Source organism: Salvelinus alpinus, chromosome 9 (genome assembly GCF_045679555.1).
Source record: "Salvelinus alpinus chromosome 9, SLU_Salpinus.1, whole genome shotgun sequence".
Taxonomy (NCBI): domain Eukaryota; kingdom Metazoa; phylum Chordata; class Actinopteri; order Salmoniformes; family Salmonidae; genus Salvelinus; species Salvelinus alpinus.
Genome location: NC_092094.1, coordinates 19,707,360 through 19,728,598, shown reverse-complemented (window position 1 = coordinate 19,728,598; position 21,239 = coordinate 19,707,360). Strand labels below are relative to the sequence as shown.

General features: G+C 43.2%; 1 protein-coding gene across 2 annotated transcripts in view; it reads right to left on the bottom strand.

Moving 5' to 3' along the window:
* Window positions 1-21,239, bottom strand: part of bcl2l13 (BCL2 like 13) — a 43,680-nt gene that overhangs the window by 12,314 nt on the left and 10,127 nt on the right. For both annotated transcript variants that reach the window (XM_071416379.1, XM_071416380.1), the window contains exons 3-6: window positions 15,413-15,508; window positions 14,963-15,119; window positions 14,232-14,304; window positions 13,628-13,756 (exon numbers count right to left, since the gene is read on the bottom strand). In XM_071416379.1, coding sequence (XP_071272480.1) covers window positions 13,628-13,756; window positions 14,232-14,304; window positions 14,963-15,119; window positions 15,413-15,508 — 455 coding nt within the window. The remainder of the gene's footprint in view (window positions 1-13,627; window positions 13,757-14,231; window positions 14,305-14,962; window positions 15,120-15,412; window positions 15,509-21,239) is intronic.

Below are 21,239 nucleotides of genomic sequence, written 5' to 3'. Positions count from 1 at the left end.
ACATGAGCAATGGACATTAGACCGGTAGAAATCTGTCCTTTGGTCTGGAGTCCAAATTTTAGATTTTTGTTCCAACCGCCATGTCTTTGAGACGCAGAGTAGGTGAACGGATGATCTCCGAATCTGTGGTTCCCACCATGAAGCATGGAGGTGGTGGTGTGATGGTGCTTTGCTGGTGACACTGTCAGTGATTTATTTAGAATTCAAGGCACTCTTAACCAGCATGGCTACCACAGCATTCTGCAGTGATAGTCCCACTAAGCCCAAACCAGATGGGATGGCCTATCATTTGTTTATCAACAGGACAATGACCCAACACACCTCCAGGCTGTGTACGGGCTATTTGACCAAGAAGGATAGTGATGTAGTGCTGCATCAGATGGCCTGGCCTCCACAATCACCCGACCTATACCCAATTGAGATGGTTTGGGATGAGTCGGACCTCAGAGTGAAGGAAAAGCAGCCAACAAGTGCTCAGCATATGTGGGAACTCCTTCAAGACTGTTGGGAAAGCATTCCTCGTGAAGCTGGTTGAGAGAATGCCAAGTGTGCAAAGCTGTCATCAAGGCAAAGTGTGGCTACTTTGACAAATCTCGAATGTATTTTGATTTGTTTAACTCTTTGGTTACTACAGGATTCCATACGTGTTATTTCATATTTTTGATGTCTTCACTGTCATTCTACAATGTAGAAAATAGTTCAAATAAAGAAAAAGCCTTGAATGAGTAGGTGTCCAAACATTTGACTGGTTAACCGGCAAGTAGCAGGTAGCCTAGTGGTTGGAGCATTGGGCCAGTAACCGAAAGGTTGCTGGATCGAATCCTCGAGCGGACAAGGTAAAAATCTGTCGTTCTGCCCCATGAACAAGGCAGTTAACACACTGTTCCCTGGTAGGCTGTCATTGTAAATAAGAATTTGTTCTTAACCTGCCTAGTTAGATAAAGGTTATATATATATTTTTTAAAACACACCATACTTCAATAACACTTGACGTAATATCTCCTCTAAGCATTACAGGGATAGTGTAAACAGTCAGTATCTAAATAATGTGTGAAATTCTTGATAGTGTATGTGATGTAAACAGAGAGGTCTACTTTCTTGGAGACCTGAATATTGACTGTTTTTTTAATCAAGCTGTCCACTCAAGAGGAAGCTTCTCATTGTAACCCTATCAACATCGATGGGACCGCTGTAGAGAAGGTGGAAAGCTTCACGTTCCTCGGAGTACACATCACTGACGATCTGAAATGGTCCACCCACACAGACAGTGTGGTGAAGAAGGCACAACAGGAGGCTGAAGACATTTGGCTTGGCCCCTAAGACCTTCAGAAACTTTTACAGATGCACAATTGTGGGTATCCTGTCGGGCTGTACAACCACCTGGAACAGCAACTGCACCACGCGCAAGGCACTCCAGAGGGCGGTACAGTCTGCTCACATTTTTACTAATACTGTAACTTTGTTGTAAAGCTGTATCCATACCCGTTGGATGCAGTGATCACAATATAGTGGCTATATCCAGGAAATCCAACGTTCCAAAAGCTGGGCCTAAAATAAGAATAAATACAAAAGATTTTGCTGTGACTTATGTAAAAAATATTTGTTGGTCTGATGTGATTAATGAGCATCCAGACTAGAGGTCGACCATTTTTTTTTTTACACCTTTATTTAACTAGGCAAGTCGGTTAAGAACACATTCTTATTTTCAATGACGGCCTAGGAACGGTGGGTTAACTTGCCTTGTTCAGGGGCAGAATGACAGATGTTTACCTTGTCAGCTCAGGGATTCAATCTTGCAACCTTACAGTTAACTAGTCCAACGCTGTAACCACCTGATTACATTGCACTCCACGAGGAGCCTGCCTGTTACGCGAATGCAGTAAGAAGCCAAGGTAAGTTGCTAGCTAGCATTAAACTTATAAAAAAACAATCAATCATAATCACTAGTTAACTACACATGGTTGATGATATTACTAGTTTATCTAGCGTGTCCTGCGTTGCATATAATCTATGCGGTGGCATTCGCGAAAAAGGACTGTCGTTGCGCCAACGTGTACCTAACCATAAACATCAATGCCTTTCTTAAAATCAATACACAAGTATATATTTTTTAAACCTGCATATTTAGATAAAAGAAATGCATGTTAGCAGGCAATATTAACAAGGATAATGGTGTCACTTCTCTTGCAACAGAGTCAGGGTATATGCAGCAGTTTGGGCCGCCTAGCTCATTGCAAACTGTGAAGACTATTTCTTCCTAACAATGACAGCCAACTTCGCCAAACGGGGGATGATTTAACAAAAGCGCATTTGCGAAAAAAGCATTTGCGAAAAAAAGCACAATCGTTGTACGACTGTACCTAACCATAAACATCAATTCCTTTCTTAAAATCAATACACAGAAGTATATTTTTAAACCTGCATATTTAGCTAAAAGATCTCCAGGTTAGCAGGCAATATTAACCGGTGAAATTGTGTCACTTCTCTTGCGTTCATTGCACGCAGAGTCAGGGTATATGCAACAGTTTGGGCCGCCTGGCTCATTGCGAACTAATTTGCCAGAATTTTACGTAATTATGAAATAACATTGAAGGTTGTGCAATGTAACAGGAATATTTAGACTTATTGATGCCACCCGTTAGATAAAATACGTAACGGTTCCGTATTTCACTGAAAGAATAAACGTCTTGTTTTCGAGATGATAGTTTCTGGATTTGACCATATTAATGACCTAAGGCTTGTATTTCTGTGTGTTATGTTATAATTAAGTATATGATATGATAGAGCAGTCTGACTGAGCGATGGTAGGCACCAGGAGGCTCGTAAGCATTCCTTCAAACAGCACTTTCGTGCGTTTTGCCAGCAGCTCGTCGCTGTGCTTCAAGCATTGCGCTATTTATGACTTCAAGCATATCAACTCCCGAGATTAGGCTGGTGTAACTGATGTGAAATGGCTAGCTAGTTAGCGGGGTGCACGCTAATAGCGTTTCAAACGTCACTCGTTCTGAGACTTGGAGTAGTTGTTCCCCTTGCTCTGCATGGGTAACGCTGCTTCGAGGGTGGCTGTTGTCGATGTGTTCCTGGTTTGAGCCCAGGTAGGAGCGAGGAGAGGGAACGAAGCTATACTGTTACACTGGCAATACTAAAGTGCTTATAAGAACATCCAATAGTCAAAGGTATATGAAATACAAATCGTAGAGAGAGAAATAGTCCTATAATTCCTATAATAACTACAACCTAAAATTTACCTGGGAATATTGAAGACTCATGTAAAAAGGAACCACCAGCTTTCATATGTTCTCATGTTCTGAGCAAGGAACTTAAACGTTAGCATTCTTACATGGCACATATTGCACTTTTACTTTCTTCTCCAACACTTTGTTTTTGCATTATTTAAACCAAATTGAACATGTTTCATTATTTATTTGAAGCTAAATTGATTTTATTGATGTATTATATTAAGTTAAAATAAGTGTTCATTCAGTATTGTTGTAATTGTCATTATTACAAATAAAAAAATAAAAAAGGAGGACACTATGTACTGCACCGACACAAATGACTGCTGATTGATTGAAAGAAATTGATAAGAAGAATGTGGGAGCTGTACTGTTAGATTTCAGTGCAGCCTTTGATATTATTGACCATAACCTGTTGTTGAAAAAAACTTGTGCGTTGTCGCTTTTCAACTTCTGCTATATCGTGGATTCAGAGCTATCTGATAGAACGGAGGGTTTTCTTTAATGGAAGCTTCTCTAATGTCAAACATGTAACGTGTGGTGTACCGCAGGGCAGCTCTCTTGGCACTACTCTTTTCTATTTTTACCAATGACCTGCCACTGGAATTAAACAAAGCATGTGTCTATATATGTTGATGATTCAACCGTATAAGCATTAGCAATCACAGCAAATGAAGTTCCTGAAACCCTTAAAGAATTGCAGTCTGTTTTGGAATGGATGGCCAGTAATAAACTGGTCCTGAACATCTCTAAAACTAAGTGCATTGTATTTGGTATAAATCATTCCCTATGTTCTAGACCTCAGCTGAATCTGGTAATGAATGGTGTGGTTGTTGAACAAGTTGAGGAGACTAAATTACTTGGTGTTACCTTAGCTTGTAAGCTTGCTGTCATGGTCAAAACATATAGATTCAATGGTTGTAAAGATGGGGAGAGGTCTGTCCGAAATAAAGATATGCTCTGCTTTTTTGACATCACACTCCACGAAGCAAGTCCTGAAGGCTCTAGTTTTAACCCATCTTGATTATTGTCCAGTCATATGGTCAAGTGCTGCAAAGAAATACTTAGCTAAGCTGCAGCTGGCCCAGAAAAGAGCGGCACATTTGCTCTTCATTGTAATCAGAGGGCTAATATAAATACTCTGTATAGCTGTCTCTCTTGGCTAAGAGTTGAGGAAAGACTGACTGGCACTTCTTGTTTTTATAAGAAACATTGTGTTGGAAATTCCAAAATGTTTGCACAGTCAACTTACACACAGCACTCACACTTACCCCACCAGACATGCCACCTTGCCATCTTTTCATAGTCCCCAGGTCCAGAACAAATTCAAGGAAACACATTATTATACAGAGACATGAGTACATGGAACTTGCATCTTATATATTGCACAAATGAACAGCAAACCTGGTTGAAAAAAATATATATAAAGCAACACCAAGGCACAAGACCTCTCCCCATGTGATATACTTGTGTGTATGTACAAGTATGTGTAACAGATATGCACACACACTACAATGTTAATGTTTTTAAATGTATGTAAAATTGTAAAAGTCTTGTCTGTAATATTTTTTGTTATGTGTCGGATCCCAGTAAGACTAGCTGTCGCCATAAATCAAATTGCCATAGTAGCGAGTCTTTCAGTCAGAGGGGCCCATTAAACAATACCTCTCAATTGGTGCCTTGTGATGAGGTGCAGACTGGGATTGACAAGAGTGCCTCACTGCCTGGAGTGACAATGGCTCACAGTAACACAACGGCCATTCACTAATCAATGGATTAACCAATATGGTCGCAGAGAGAAGTGCAGGCTCCATGAGGACCAAATCCAGTGGTGAGACAGTTGTCAGTGACATAAGATCTCCCAGTCAGGATTCCCCCATTTCCTCCCTCATCCAATTCATCCACTACTGCTGAAGAGCAACAAAGCAATTCTAACCTAAAGGAATAAGACCATTTAAATGTAGCTTTCATTCAAATGTATAAAAAGGATCCAGATAGCGGGACTGTGCTTGGCCCTGGAGCATCTGACAGAGGTACTTGAGACCAGGCGTCCAAAAGGTGTCCAGCACCAAAGGTAGTGTTACTCACTCTGTCAGTGTATGTGACGCAGGTTGTATCAGACAGCAGCGGTAGACACTGACCTGGGTTCAGCCATTTGCAGCGACACCACAGAAGACTGACGCAGGGATGGTATTGTAACCGTCTCTGTCCTCCACTGGGGGATCTGATCTGGGTTTAGTTCTTAGCAGGGGACAGAGGTGGCACTGCTCTGGGAGGCTATAAGTAGGCCAGTATGGCCTCCGGTGATTTTTCAGAGGATTTATTTCAGGGCTTCCTCTGCTCTGCCGCACAGCCAGGCACTGTAGGACGAAGAGATGCACGCAGCATTCCAACACAACAAAAGAAAAACGTCTCTTACATAACATGGCGGAGGGCTGTGCAGCCTGACGTGTCCCGACTAAGACCAGAATGCTCTCAGCAAATATGATTTGTGCCTGTGTTTCTATGCAAATTCTTACCAACATCAAACAGTAAAATGTGAAATTATATGGGCTTTAGCCTGACAGTTTGTGCACTTTTGGCAAGCAACTTTACAATTGTGTGCTGTAACTAAGGTGTCAAGCACTATTTGGGTGAGCAACATTAAAAAAAAACTAGTCATACTAGTCACATGAGCAGTTTGAGGTGGACACACCAAAATAAAAATACAACTTTAATATAACTGCATTCAGTGTCTGACCATTTTAGCCCCCAACAACCTTTTTTTTGTCTTGTCACTTCCTAGCGACAGTTATATTAAACCGACGACAAGGTACATAATACAACATGGCTGAAGTGCCCCGTCAGAACACAAAGCAGTTTTCATTGTGCCCTGAAGCACAGCAGTTAGTTTAGTCTGAAGAACAGGACCGTGTCAGACAGAAGAGAACAAGAGAGACTGGGAGAGAGAGGTTAGGTGTGTGGGGTGGGGGGGGGTTCTCAAGGGCAAAGTTCAGATAGCGACCTCTCCACCAGCCAAGTTTAATACAGAAACACCCCCTCACTCTTTGACCAGCTACATAGGGTATTAAGCTCTCACACAGTTACAGTATGTCCCAGACTCAAACCCTTCATAGGGAACAGCTTCAAATGCAGTCATACCATGCTAGTCCATTTTGTGTTGGAAGCTGTCTTATTCAAAATGTCTCCCTAGTGTATTGCATTTCCCTTACTCAATCTCCCCCTCCCCCTCACATGGCCACCTGGCTGGGTCAGATTTATGAGATGCTGGTGTTGTTGTTGCCCAATGAAGTGAACACAACATAATCCTTTTTGTTTCCTCATGTAATTAAACAGAAGGCATGGTCAAGGTCAGAGCCACCAAACACAGCAGGAGGGGCAACTGACACAAGGAGGGCATGACGTACCTGTCCTCTATATCAAATCTGCCTCCTATCAGATTTCTGTTAACTTCAACCAATCAATCGCTCAATAAGACTCAAGAGGCAGTTTGAGTTAGAGATGATTTCCTCTGAGTTATAAAAAGGTGCAAGATAGATGGAGGGAAAATCATCATTCGGACACTTTCTGTTCCAAGTACTCCGTCAGAGGACCGTGGATGGTTCTCGTGTTCCAGGCACTGTGCTCAAAATGTCAACTCAGATGTCCACACACCCTTCATGGTCAAGAGAGCTGAAACCAGATCTGTAAACGGGAGCCCTTCCCTGCGGTTCAGAGTTCATCAATCCTCTGGACCACCTCTTACTATGATCAAATGTTCTATACAAACACGCACCACCAAAAACCACAAGATAAATATCCTACCTGAAAGTGACTCGGCTCACGCAGCAACTACACAAGGACTGTGCTTCCCTGAGCACGGCAGAAGCGCAGACAGGGTCAAATAGAGAGTGGAGAGAAAGAAGAGAAGGGAGGACCCAGCTGTCGAGAAGTGGACCCACACACCGCTGTCAGAGTAATGAAGCTTTATCTGCGCTGCATAGGAGATCTCACTGGCGTGTCATTCAAACCCCTCCCTCTTTTTCACTCACCCTCTCCCTTGCTGCTGTCCCAGTCTATGGTCTATCCCTGACGTAACATTTGAATCATTTAGCAGATGCTCTTATCTAGAGCAACTTACAGGAGCAATTAGGGTTGCGTGCCTTGCTCGAGGGAACGATGGAAGATTTTTCACCTAGTCGGCTCGGGGATTCGAACCAGCGACCTTTTCGGTTACTGGCCCAATGCTCTTAACCGCTAGGCAGACTGAACCCATATGGAAACAAGAGATAATGGCTACCCTAGCAGTTTATTATCATCAGGTCACGTGACCTTGCCACGGTGCCCTCATTCATGGTGGTAGAACGAAGCCATCTGTGGCGCAGTAGTGCTCTACTTTAAGACACAAGCTCAGGCCTCCACAATATATAAACAGAAAATGTCTGTAAACTGATTTTTTCCCCCTTCTGCTTCCTGATATTAATTATGTTCAAATGATTGCAATGAGGATGTCTTAAAAAAAATTCTTAAAGGAGTTCGGATCTACCAACCTTAGGTATTTGTATTGTTTATGATAGGACATCAGGGAATAAAGGGGGGGGGTGGGGGTGTAGAAACAGTAGTAGGGTCGAAGACTGAGTCGCCAAGATGGGCCTCAAACCCCTGTTGCCATGGGGGCATGTGTGGTCCAGAGTCGAGATCGTTACTACCGTGCCAGACTATAGCCATTTTTATTTTAAGGGAGATCAGAATTCTGACACGTCCCACGTATTTTACTGTTGTTGACAGTACAATAGGGAGAAAAACAGACGGACATAGATAGGAAAGTGGCCAAGACTACTCAAACCCCCGTCGCCAGGGGGATGTGGTCTGGAGTCGGGAGCTTTGACTGCCATACAAGACTCTGGCACACGCTCTAAGGGTTTCTTAAAGGCCCGCACACGTCGCACCGAATGTGGATCGAGCGTTTATCTGTCGATCGTTCAGCGCGCTCTGTTTTAGGGACCACCCGCTGTAGACGTCTGAATTAAGAAATGTTTAAAGCCATTCTCCATGTAAAATCAGTGCGCACTCGGTTTGAAAATTAGGTGCTAAGTATTCTCGGCTAGCAAACCCTATTGATGTGTAAGCCTAGACCTCAGTCAGAAAGTAAGACTGCCTAACACACACAATTACATTGTATTAACACAAAACTATGCATTTCTTCTGACAAATCATTACTCAGACTGGAAATGCTGCCATGCAGTCAAGTCATCTGAGGCATCCAAAGGGTGTTTGAGTGAATGTTTATTTTCTGAGCAGAGTTGAGTCGGTATTGTAGTTAGCTAAGATAATAAAGTACTAACTACATTACCGACTCAACTGCCCTGTGTGTGAGAAAAACAAATTGTTATTCATACACAATGTTGACCGCAGTCATTTGGCTGACCAATAACAGTCATCCAAAATTCCATGACTGTCACAGCCCTAGTAATCATCACACACACACAGCTATTTGTATTGACAGCAGAACCACTTTCTACAGGACTGGCCAGACTTCTGGGTTGTTTCATTTGATTTAATTCACTTTTTGACAGCACCCTTTTGATTCGAACAAAACTTTTCATACATACACTACATAGCCAAAAGTATGTGGGTACCTGCTTGTAGAACATCTCATTTGAAAATCATTGGCATTAATATAGAGTTGGTCCCCTCTTTGCTGCGATCGCCTACAATCTTCTGGGAAGGCGTTCCACTAGATTTTGGAACATTGCTGCGGGGACGTGCCTTCATTCAGCCACAGCAGTATTAGTGAGGTCGGGCACTGATGTTGGGCAATTAGGCTTGGCTCGCAGTCGGCATTCCAATTCACCCCAAAGGTGTTCGATGGGGTTGAGGTCAGGCCTCTGTGCAGGCCAGTCAAGTTCGTGAGAATATTTCAAAGAGAAATACACAACGCAGAGGACGAGAGTTCAATAGAGTACTAACGATTAATGGAAAGTGTTTTTTCTGTAATAGGGGATTAATGATCAATGGGTCAGAGACATGGGAGGAATTTCAGTCCAGGACTCATAGCAAGTTCTCATTGGTCCAAATTGTTTATACATTGAACCTGAAATAGGATACTTGTTATTTGGCCAGTGGCCCAGTTTTATTGCAAGGAATTCAAAAAATTGGTCACCCACAGGCTAGGGCTGGGTTATAAAGTACATCCTGTCCCTTTGTTCTGGGAGAGAATCACAGAAGAGAATCACTGAGGACAGGGAAGAATGAACATCTACCTCCCTGCATGATTAGTTCTCTTTGAATAAACCTATTTTCCTCCCCCTGATTTGCATCGGGGTCTGTATTATTGAAGAGTAACATCAACTGCTAACAAGTTCTTCCATACAGATCTCGATAAACCATTTCTCTATGGACCTAGCTTGTGCATCGGGGCATTGTCATGCTAAAACAGCAAAGGGACTTCCCCAAACTGTTGCCACAATGATGGAATCACAGAATTGTGTTGAATGTTGTGTGCTGTAGCATTAAGATTTCCCTTCACTGGAACTAAGGGGCGTAGCCCAAACCATTAAAAACAGCCCCAGACCATTGCAATCAGGCACCACTATGCAGTCGGGCAGGTAGTCTTCTCCTGGCATCCGCCAAACCCAGATTTGTTTGTCAGCCTGCCAGATGTGAAGTGTGATTGATCACTCCAGAGTCCAATGGCGGCAAACTTTACACCACTCCAGCTGATGCTTGGTATTTTGCATGTTGATCTTAGGCTTGTGTGCGGCTGCTCTGCCATGGAAACCATCTCATGAAGCTCTCGACAAACAGTTGTTGTGCCGACGTTGCTTCCAGAGACAGTTTGAAACTCGGTAGTGAGTGTTGCAACTGAGGACAGGCACTTCAGCGATCCCGTTCTGTGATCTTGTGTGGCCTACCACTTTGCGGCTGAACCACTTTTGCTCCTAGACGTTTCCACTTCACAATAACAACACTTATAGTTAACCGGGGAAACTAGCAGGGCAGAAATTTGGAGAACTGACTTGATGGAAAGGTGCCATTCAATGACGGTGCTACATTCAAAGAAACTGAGATCTTCAGTAAGGCCATTCTACTGCCAATATTTATCTATGGAGATCGTGTCGCTGTGTGCTCGATTTTATACACCTGTCTGCAAAGGATGTGGCTGAAACACCCGAAATCCACCAATTTGAAAGGGTGTCCACATCCTTTTGGCCATGTATTGCATTTTCCCATGGTCGAAGTGGTCAGAAACGGAGTTTTTGGACCTGAATGCCAAAACATTTAGGAGATAGAGGGGCTTAAAGTCAATGCATTTTGCATACCTCACCCAACCATGAGACATCCATGTTTTCCCTCACTGGAAAAGATAAATGGTTGAGTTTGATATCATTTTAAAGTTTACAAAAAACAGGGTTGTCAAACCACAATTTCTTGGTGAAAAAAATATCTTTCTTAATGTCTATCAGATATGTTGTAGTTTATACCCTACTTTACATAATCGGAGTTGTTTTCCCGCCATTAGTTAAGACACAGCATACTCTTGAATGCAGGGTGGGTGGCATTTCAAGCATAGAAATAGAATTCGTAGACTAGCCATATCCCTTCAGATCATAGTGTTAACTTCCTATTACTACCACAAAGATGGCCGCTGGTCCACCCACCGTCGAATGTCAACTTAAATGGGAAAGTATATTCCATCTATACTTCTATGATTTCAATAGATTTATGTAAAACTGATATTCCCATTCATGTCAACATTCTCTGATGTGTGGAACCATTTGAAAAATGGACCTTTCAATTTTATGTACATGTCAGCCAAAACATGACACCCACACTGTTTTCAAGGGTATTCTGAACAGCAGTTAAAACTGATGGCGGGTACAACACAAAAACCTACGATTATGTAAAATAGGGTCTAAGTTTCAACATATGCAAAAATACAAAAATCAGATGACGTTTTTAGATAATGACTATTTGAGATCCCTATTTGTAAACTTTTAAAATGACAACTCAAACAGTTTATATTTTCCATTGATGAAGACATGTCTCATAGTAGGGTATGTAAAATGGGTAAATTTTGAGAACCTCCATCTCCTAAATGTTTTGGCATTCAGGTTAAAAAAAAGTTACTTTCTGACCACTTCTACCATGGGTGAAAATGTATAGACCGTTTCGTTCAAAAAAAGTGTGGCGGTCAAAAAGTGATTGAAATCAAATAGAACAACCCTTCGATCAGTTCCAATTTACATAATGAGAAAATCTGGATGCATTTACAGAGGCAGCAATTATTATTGGTCTTTTGACCAATCAAATAATATCTCTTGCCCATAATTGGGCAAAAGATAAGAATTGTCTAAACACAGAATTGTCTAAACACTGCATATTTAGACTACATTTCACTTAAACTAGGTTCAGTTAGGATTGCCGGAGTTTTAAATGAGTCCCGGGTTTATTAAATGCTGGGTGGATTAGAGGACAGGTGTCAAGCAGCCTCTCAGCACAGGGGCACTTCACAATTGTGAGCCCAATCTACACTGAACAAAAATATAAAAAACGCAACAATTTCAAAGATGTTACTGAGTTACAGTTCATATAAGGAAATCAGTCAATTTAAATAAATAAATTAGACCCTAATCTATGGATTTCACGACTGGGAATACAGACATGCATCCAATGGTCCCAGTCACATAGGGCGGCGCACAATTGGCCCACCGTCGGCCGGGTTTGGCCAGGGTAGGCCGTCATTGTAAATAAGATTTTTTTCTTAACGGACTTGCCTAGTTAAATAAAAAAAGGTAAAAAACAAATACGATTGCAAAAACATTTTCAAAGTAGGGGTGTGGATCAGAAAACCAGTCAGTATCTGGTGTGACCACCATTTGCCTCATGCAGCGCAACATCTCCTTCACACAGAGTTGATCAGGCTGTTGATTGTGGCCTGTGGAATGTTGTCCCAATCCTCTTCAATGGCTGCGTGAAGTTGCTGGATATTGTCGGGAACTGGAATACGCTGTTGTACACGTTGATCCAGAGCATCGCAAACGTGCTCAATGGGTGACATGTCTGGAAGAACTGGGGCATTTGCAGCTTCCAGGAATTGTGTACAGATCCTTGCCACATTTGGCCATGCATTATCATGCTGAAACATGAGGTGATGGGGCGGATGAATGGCACGACAATGGGCCTCAGGATCTCATCATGGTATCTCTGTGCAGTCAAATTTCCATCGATAAAATGCAATGGTGTTCGTTGTCCGTAGCTTATGCCTGCCCATACCATAACCCCACCTCCACCACGGGGCACTCTGTTCACAACATCAGCAAACCACTCACCCACACGATACCATACATGCTGTCTGCCATCTTCCCTGTACAGGTGAAACTGGGATTCATCCATGAAGAGCACACTCCTCCAGCGTGCCAATGGCCATCGAAGGTGTGCATCTGCCCACTGAAGTCGGTTATGACACCGAACTGCAGTCAGATCAAGACCCTGGTGAGGACGACGAGCACGCAGATGAGCTTCCCCAGGACGGATTCTGACAGTTTGTCCAGAAACTCTTCACTGTGCAAACCCAGTTTCATCAGCTGTCCGGGTAGCTGGTCTCAGACTATCCCGCAGGTGAAGAAGCCGGATGTGGAGGTCCTGGGCTGACATGGTTACACGTGATCTGCGGTTGTGAGGCCAGTTGGACGTACTGCCAAATTCTCTAAAAAGACATTGATGTGGCTTATGGTAGAGAAATTAACATTCAATTATCTGGCAACAGCTCTAGTGGACATTCCTGCAGTCAGCATGTCAATTACACGCTCCCTCAAAACTTGACATCTGTGGCATTATGTGACAAAACTGCAAATGTTTGTCCCCAGCACAAGGTGCACCTGTCTAATGATCTTGCGGTTTAATCAGCTTCTTGATATGCCACACCTGTCAGGTGGATGGATTATCTTGGCAAAGGAGAAATTCTCACTAACAGGGATGTAAACTAATTTGAGCACAACCTTTTTTCTGTGATCTTTTATTTCAGCTCATGAAACATGGGACCAACACTTTGCATGTTGCGTTTATATTTTTGTTCAGCGTAGAATGGTGATAAACTAAGCACCCTTACAACAACTCTTTACCAACAACAACATCCATAACATATTATGCACTTAAACCAGAACATAACGATAAAACTTATCAAAATTCATTACCAACAAAGACAAAATGTCCTTATAGCCAACCATGTACAGTGGATATCTGGCGCCCTACTCTGGCTATACTGTGTACAGCAGCCAACAGGTCAAGGCTGAAACATTTATCTGCTTGAACTTCGTATGAGAAATTAATAAGTGGTTCATTCTTGGTCCGTCCCCTGTCCCATCCTACCAATATGTACCACCCATCCCCCTTGTCCAGTGTCCACTCACCCATCCTCCCTGCTGGATGATGTAGTCTGCCTCAGCCTCCTCCAGGAAACGGACCCCCAGAGGTAGCAGGTGGGCCAGGATCTGTCCTTCTCCCTGGAGGGCCTGCAGCAGCACCAATGGCACCAGCACCTGGGGACAGGGGAAGGCAGTGTCCCGTTCAAGACACTGTCCAAAAGCAACCAGGATAGGTAGCCGCAAAGGTCTCCCGAGTGGCGCAGCGGTCTAAGGCACTACATCTCAGTGTAAGAGGCATCACTATAGTCCCTGGTTTGAATCCAGGCTGTATCACATCCGGCCGTGATTGGGAGTCCCATAGGGCGGCGCACAATTGGCCCAGCGTCGTCCGGGTTTTGCCGGGGTAGACCGTCATTGTAAATAAGAATTTGTTCTGAACTGACTTACCTAGTTAAAGGTTAAATAAAATATATTTTTTAAAACAAACAGGCTTCCACCATGATGTTTACACCTATCAGATTCTTCAGATCGGCAAATTCCATAGGCCAAAGAGCTAGGGGAAAAATCGTATGGGTTGTTTCTGAGCTAGACATCATAGGTTGTCAGTCAGAGTCAGTAACTGCAGGTGAACAGTAGAGAGATCCCTCACCTTGCTCCAGCCACTCTGCGTGTGGCAGGAGATGTCTTGCGCTGCTTCTCTGAAATGCTCGTAGTCCAGCGGGCTGTCAAACAAACACACAGGGGCTCAGGCTGGAAACATAACAGGGTTGGTTTATACAAGTTCACAAACTGCACGCACACACTAACACCCCTCAGTGATCATTCAAAGTAATTTGAGAAATTGAAATGCATGTGCCACTGAGAGCTGGTTTATAAATAAGACTAACCTAGATTAGACACACACCTAGCCTAAGTGATATGAGTAATGTCCTTGCATTTCTGTAACTTGAGAAAATGAATGGTAGGCTAGCCTATCTGATGGTTGTGTGCCATTGACTAAACCTATGTTAGGGATTCTTGGAATCTAATGTCATCATTAAAAAGATTAAAAATAAACCTCGAAGTAGTCATGCAATACTTTCATAAGGTCTGTGTGCTGTTCTGAACTTGCTACACAGGAACATTTTCCCTACGGCGGTATGAAAGACACAATCAACCTTGAGTTTGACTTCAGGCCTACAGTACAGGTGAGCCACCCAGGCCCTGCTGAGCAGACTGTATTTCAAGGACTGAAACGTATACCTTTTCTCAGGCATACACCGAGTTAACTAATTAGTTCTCTTTTTAAAAGGGTGAATAGTGAACAACACTACAACTGGCTGCTCATTGACACACACACACAATATTAGGCTGGGTGTACACTGCAGAACAGATACTCACGCACTGAGGAGTGTGTGTACAGTAGAGGCCAGGTGTGTGTCCAGGTCTCTGGCCACCCGGTCGCCCAGAACAGCCAGGCAGTCCTCGATGGAGCTCTCTGGGTTGGCTGGGCTAAACACTGGAGATGTATGGCAGTCGAAGCCTGTACTGGAGAAGGCTGCACACACACACGTATTTATTTGACAGTCCCAGACCCAGTTGTACAAGAACAGAGACCCAACTATTAGCATGTCAGACTTGTCGGTGTTGTGATGGCATACAATATATGGTATATGTGTTTTTATTAAAAAAAATGTATTGCAGAAAAACCAGTATACATACAAGAAGTATACAAACGGACTATACGGTATATGTGTTTTTATTTAAAAAAATGTATTGCAGAAAAACCAGTATACATACAAGAAGTATACAAACGGACTATACGGTATATGTGTTTGTGCTTCCTCTTACAGTCTGAGACCTCATCTTCCAGTTGCTTCAGCTCTTCCTCTAGCTGTGCCTTCATTACTCTATTCCTCTCTCTGTCCACAGCATAATGGCCATCTCCTGGAAGGGAACACAACATCACATGACGGTCAGCTAACAGTTACACATTACATATTTAGAATCAATGACAATGTTTGAGTGGCTTTACAACTTTGAAGTGGATCAATTAGCGATGCATACAAGCATGAATAGCCTACACATTCTAAAGGGCTAGGTCATGACGACGAGGTGTGTAACCCACAAGGAAGATCACACAGGAGTTTGTCCTGGGGAGGCATAATTATAATTTTTTATATTTTAAACTCTTAATTGATCGATACATTAGAACCAAGCCTCTTTAGCTCTAAGCTTCTTGACCCAAACAGAAAAGCCTCAACTTGGCAACCAGACAAGGCATTTCCCCTGACGTAATCTCTAGGGACTCAGTCTTGTAATTCTCTGATCAGTACTAAATGACAAGTAAAATCAACAGTAACACTATAAACCATGTTGGCAAATGTATTTCTAAATCAATTCTCCCAAAAGAGTCTTCACCTCTGATGTAACTGACTGTATGATGTAATAACTGCAGGTCACAAATGTACACATACTGTATGTAAAGGTTTACAGGGAGGTTAGGTTAAGAAGGTAACAAAAAACAGAACATTGCGTAAAGTGTGTAGCAGCCTTTACAAGTCAAAGCATCAGTAATGCACCCCAACTCCCGAGTGTAGGCCCCTCTTTTTATTTGCATTTACCCGGCATTCAGAAAGTATTCAGACCCCTTGACTATCAAAACATTGTTACGTTACAGCCTTATTCTAAAATGGATTAAATATTACACTATAAAATGTTATGTAATTATATTTATAAAAAATAAAAAACTGAAATATACATTTACATAAGTATTCAGACCCTTTACTCAGTACTTTGTTGAAGCACCTTTGGCAGCGATTACAGCCTCGAGTCTTCTTGGGCATGACGCTACAAACTTGGCACACCTGTACTTGTGGAGTTTCTCCAATTCTTCTCTGCAGATCCTCTCAAGATCTGTCAGGTTGGATGGGGAGCGTCGCTGCACAGCTATTTTCAGGTCTCCAGAGATGTTTGATCGGGTTCAAGTCCGAGCTCTGGCTGGGACACTCAATGACATTCAGAGACTTGTTCCGAAGCCACTCCTGCGTTTTCTTGGCTGTGCTTAGGGTTGTTGTCCTGTTGGAAGGTGAACCATCGCCCAAGTCTGAGATCCTGATTGCTCTGGAGCTGTTAAAAAAATAATAATCAAGGATCTCTCTGTACTTTGCTCCATTCATCTTTCCCTCAATCCCGACTAGTCTCCCAGTCCCTGCCACTGAAAAACATCCCCACAGCATGATGCTGCCACCGCGCTTAACCGTAGGGATGGTGCCAGGTTTACTCCAGACGTGACGCGTGGCATTCAGGCCAAAGAGTTTAATCTTGTTTCATCAGACAAGAAAATCTTGTTTCTCATGGTCTAAGAGTCCTTTAGGGGACTTTTGGCAAACTGCAAGCGGGCTGTCACGTGCCTTTTACTGGGGAGTGGCTTCCGTCTGGCTACTCTACCATAAAGGCCTGATTGGTGGAGTGCTGTAGAGATGGTTGTCCTTCTGGAAGGGTCTCCCTTCTCCACAGAGAAACTCTGGAGCTCTGTCAGAGTGACCATCGGGTTCTTGATCACCTCCCTGACCATGGCCCTTCTCCCTCGATTGCTCAGTTTGGCCGGGCAGCCAGCTCTAGGAAGAGTCTTGGTGGTTCCAAACTTCTTCCATTTAAGAATGATGGAGGCCACTGTGTTCATGGGGGACGTTCAATGCTGCCGATATTTTTTGGTACCCTTCCCCAGATCTGTGCCTTGGCACAATCCTGTCTCAGAGCTCTACGGACAATTCCTTCGACCTCATGGCTTGGTTTTTGTTCTGACATGCACGGTCAACTGTGGGACCTTATATAGACAGGTATGTGCCTTCCAAATCATGTCCAATCAATTGAATTTGCCACAGGTGGACTCCAATCAAGTTCTAGAAACATCTCAAAGATGATCAATGGAAACAGGATACACCTGAGCTCAATTCCGAGTCTCATAGCAAAGGGTCTGAATATTTATGTCAATAAGATATTTCAGGTTTTTTTTATACACATTTGCAAACATTTCTAAAAACCTGTTTGTGCTTTGTCGTTATGGGGTAATGTTTGTCGATTGATGAGGGGAAAACAATATTTAATCAATTTTTGAATAAGGCTGTAATGTAACAAAATGTGGAAAAAGTCAAGGGGTCTGAATACTTTCCCAATGCACTGTAACCTTTAGTTAACTAGGCAAGTCAATTAAGATACAATTCTTCTTTACAAGGACGGCCTACCAAGAGGCCAAAGGCCTCCTGCGGGAACGGGGACTAGGATAATATATATATATTTTTTTTAATAGGACAAAACACAAAATCACAACAAGAGGGACACCAACACTACATAAAGAGAGACCTAAGACAACAACACAGCATGGTAGCAATACAATATGGCAGCAGCACAGCATGGTAGCAGCACAAACATGGTACAAACAAAGTGTCAATAAAACTGTCCAGTTTCAGTGTTTTTTTGCAGCTCGTTCCAGTAGCAAGCTGCAGCAAACTGAAAAGAGGAGTGACCCAGGGATGTCTTTGCTTTGGGGATCTTTAACAGAATGTGACTGGCAGAACAGGTGTTGTATGTGAAGGATGAGGGCTGCAGTAGATATCTCAGATCGGGGTGAGTGAGGCCTAAGAGAGTTTTATAAATAAACGTCAACCAGTGGGCCTAGTGCCAGGTTTTCAGAAATGGCCAGTTTACAGAGGAGTAGAGTGCAGTGATGTGTCCTATAAGGAGCATTGGTGGCAAATCTGATGGCCGAATGGTAAAGAACATCTAGCCTCTCGACAGCACCCTTACCTTATAAATGACATCTCTGTAATCTAGCATGGTTAGGATGGTCATCTGAATCAGGGTTACTTTGGAAGGTGGGGTGAAATATGAGCAATTATGATAGAGGAAACCAAGTCTAGATTTAACCCTCTCAGGTATGAACATTCAATAGTCACCGTTTACCAAACAGAGCAATCATGGATGGATCCACAACATCAGAGCTTGCTACAGGGCAGAAGTAGGCAACTAGATTCAGCCACAGGACAGCTTTTGGGGGGAGCTGATGGTTGGGGGGGCCAGAAAATAATCAGAATCATTTGTACACTGCAAACTGAACACAACTAAGCCCATACCCCGGTTACATTGGGACAAGATCACATATCTCTTTTTGTATTTGTGGAAATACTTGGGAACAGATTTTCTAAATTAAACACATTTTTGCTGAATTCCAGGTGATTTGTATTTACAAAAAAATATAAAACTTGTTGCCGACCCTTGCCATAGGAGATAAACAGCACTGAGCTGTATACACAATGTACACATGCTCCACGCTCTATTTACAAGCTGACCTCCTCGTCCTTCTCTCTCTAGCAATACAGGCCCTCTCATCGCGTGTGTACAGGCCCACATGCCCACCACTCATTTACACACACAAACACACACACACACAGGGGAATTATTCACAACATCCATTGCATGCTGCTGGGGGCAGGCAGAGAGACCCACATGAGGGGGCACACACAGCACGGAGCCTTCCCTGTACTCCCTGTACGCCTTCCCTGTACTCCTCCACATCTCTCAAGACCTCTTACTGGTTAAGACAGAATGCAGCCATTCAGCCAGTGAGCACCGTGGGAGGGGGCGAGTGTGATGCAGAGAGATTGCATTGGGCCGATGCTCTGTCAGTTCACACTGCCTCCATGGAGCTGCATTGGTCAACTCCACTATGCTTCTAACATGCCGTATATTTGACTGGGCCCAAGGCTAGCCTCCTACTGGTCTCCTTTGTTTGGAAGCAAGCAGCACAGATAAAACAAGGCATCTGAGATCACTTATAGAATTAATACACACAAGGGCATAGCACAAAAACTGGGGGCACTCAAATCCTGAGTGTACTACTTATTGCTAGGAAAGGGGGGGAGGTCAAACAGAGGGAGGGACTAATCTGTACCCAGGTAACGCCTAGTACAACAGCCAATTTCCACACATCAATCGCCTCACCCTTAGACCCTCTCCTGGTCGTTCACACATTAACTCACTCAGTGAGACACAGTGAGGCTCAGTGTTAGTTTTCCAAGCCAGGCTAGGTGCTGGTTCAGCAGTCTGTCCAGCCTGCCTGCGCCTGTCTTTGCTCTGGCCCAGTAACGTGTGAGTAATCCTACAGTGATTGCACACGACAGGCTGTCAGAACAAGGAGTGGGCCAAGCGGAAAGCAGGGATCAGGCATTTGTCTTTACTAGCCCTGTGACGATACCAGTGCCGCAATATTTCAATATTTTTTCCATGGTAAAAATGAAAAACATGAAGCAGATCAAACTATTTAGTCCTTTAAAACCTGCTGTATGGAAAATATTGTGCTATAGCTTGGAAAATAAATACATGGGACAACATGATGTTAATTTCCAACATTAGGGTCGTTTTCCTAACGAAGTTAAATCCTTTTCCTGTTTTGTATCTTTGCCACAATACTAACGAGTTTTGTGATACTGGTCTCTACTCCCTTCACTCATCCCTTCCATCCATTCCGGACCTACCCGATGGCAAAACAATCTTGCTCTTCCTGTCTGAAAGACAAAAGGCATTTGCCTTTCAAAGGGGACAGTCAGACTCATTCATATTCCATGGCAATCACATGGAACACATGGCAGACCTCGGAGAACCCCGGACTACTGCTCATGCAAGACGGTCAGTAGTTAGGAGAGCAGGTCAGGCCATGGTAACATGAACTAGCTGGACTCCCTGGCATGGTGAGACACTGATAACCCTAAACCAATATAGGCTAGTGAATGGAGTTCATGATGGACATATTTTGTATATCAAACCATTTCCCACCCTAATGTCAGTGACTGTCAACATTACTAGATGCTGTTCAGCCTCCGCACAACTAGGTTAGAGATACCAATGTGCTTGGAGGTAGAGGGCTGCATTCCAGCGCGGTCTGCATTTGTCATGTTGCGGTTGGGAGCAGGCGGTCAGACAGACGACTTTGGAATGAAAATATTTGTTGTCCAGATTATTTGGAAACTGTCGTCTTTCTGCTTTGTATGCATTAGCCTAAATTTTGTATTAAAAGCACATCTGTCGCATTATTCACACACTTTCATAATTCGCTGCTTCAACTTAAGTAGCCTACTTCTCTTCTAGTTGGGCGTGTGAGATCAAGTGTGCCTAGTATGTGTGGTCTCATTGAAATAGAGTAGGCTGCCTATGCATGGGCGGAGAATCACTGGCAGTTATCTTTTCAAGGAAATGGACTTCCTAAATATGATTAGGACATAGTTTACTACATTGCCTTGAAATAAATATTGACTACCCATATTTGTCTCAGTCTGAAAATCGTCCCAGTCCTAAAAAGGTAGGCTATAAAAATAGCTCAAGAGAGTCTCTCCAACTCTGCTCTCTTCCACTACATTTAGCATATTGGCTAATATAGCCGTTAATACCACGTGAGAATCTCTGGCAATGTAACCTAGCCTATTTCTTAGGTCATTTTTGTACATTTTGATATTGCCTATAGGGTGCAAAACTGCTGGAACCATGGCTGGCAAGTGAGCTGCGTCACATACTCTTAAAATAACATTGTGGGACTGCGGTTGGGTTCGGGACCAGTTCTTGCGGTAGTTGGACAGAAAGGCAGCGGGTGCGGCATGTAAAGCTGAAGAAATCAGTCCACCGC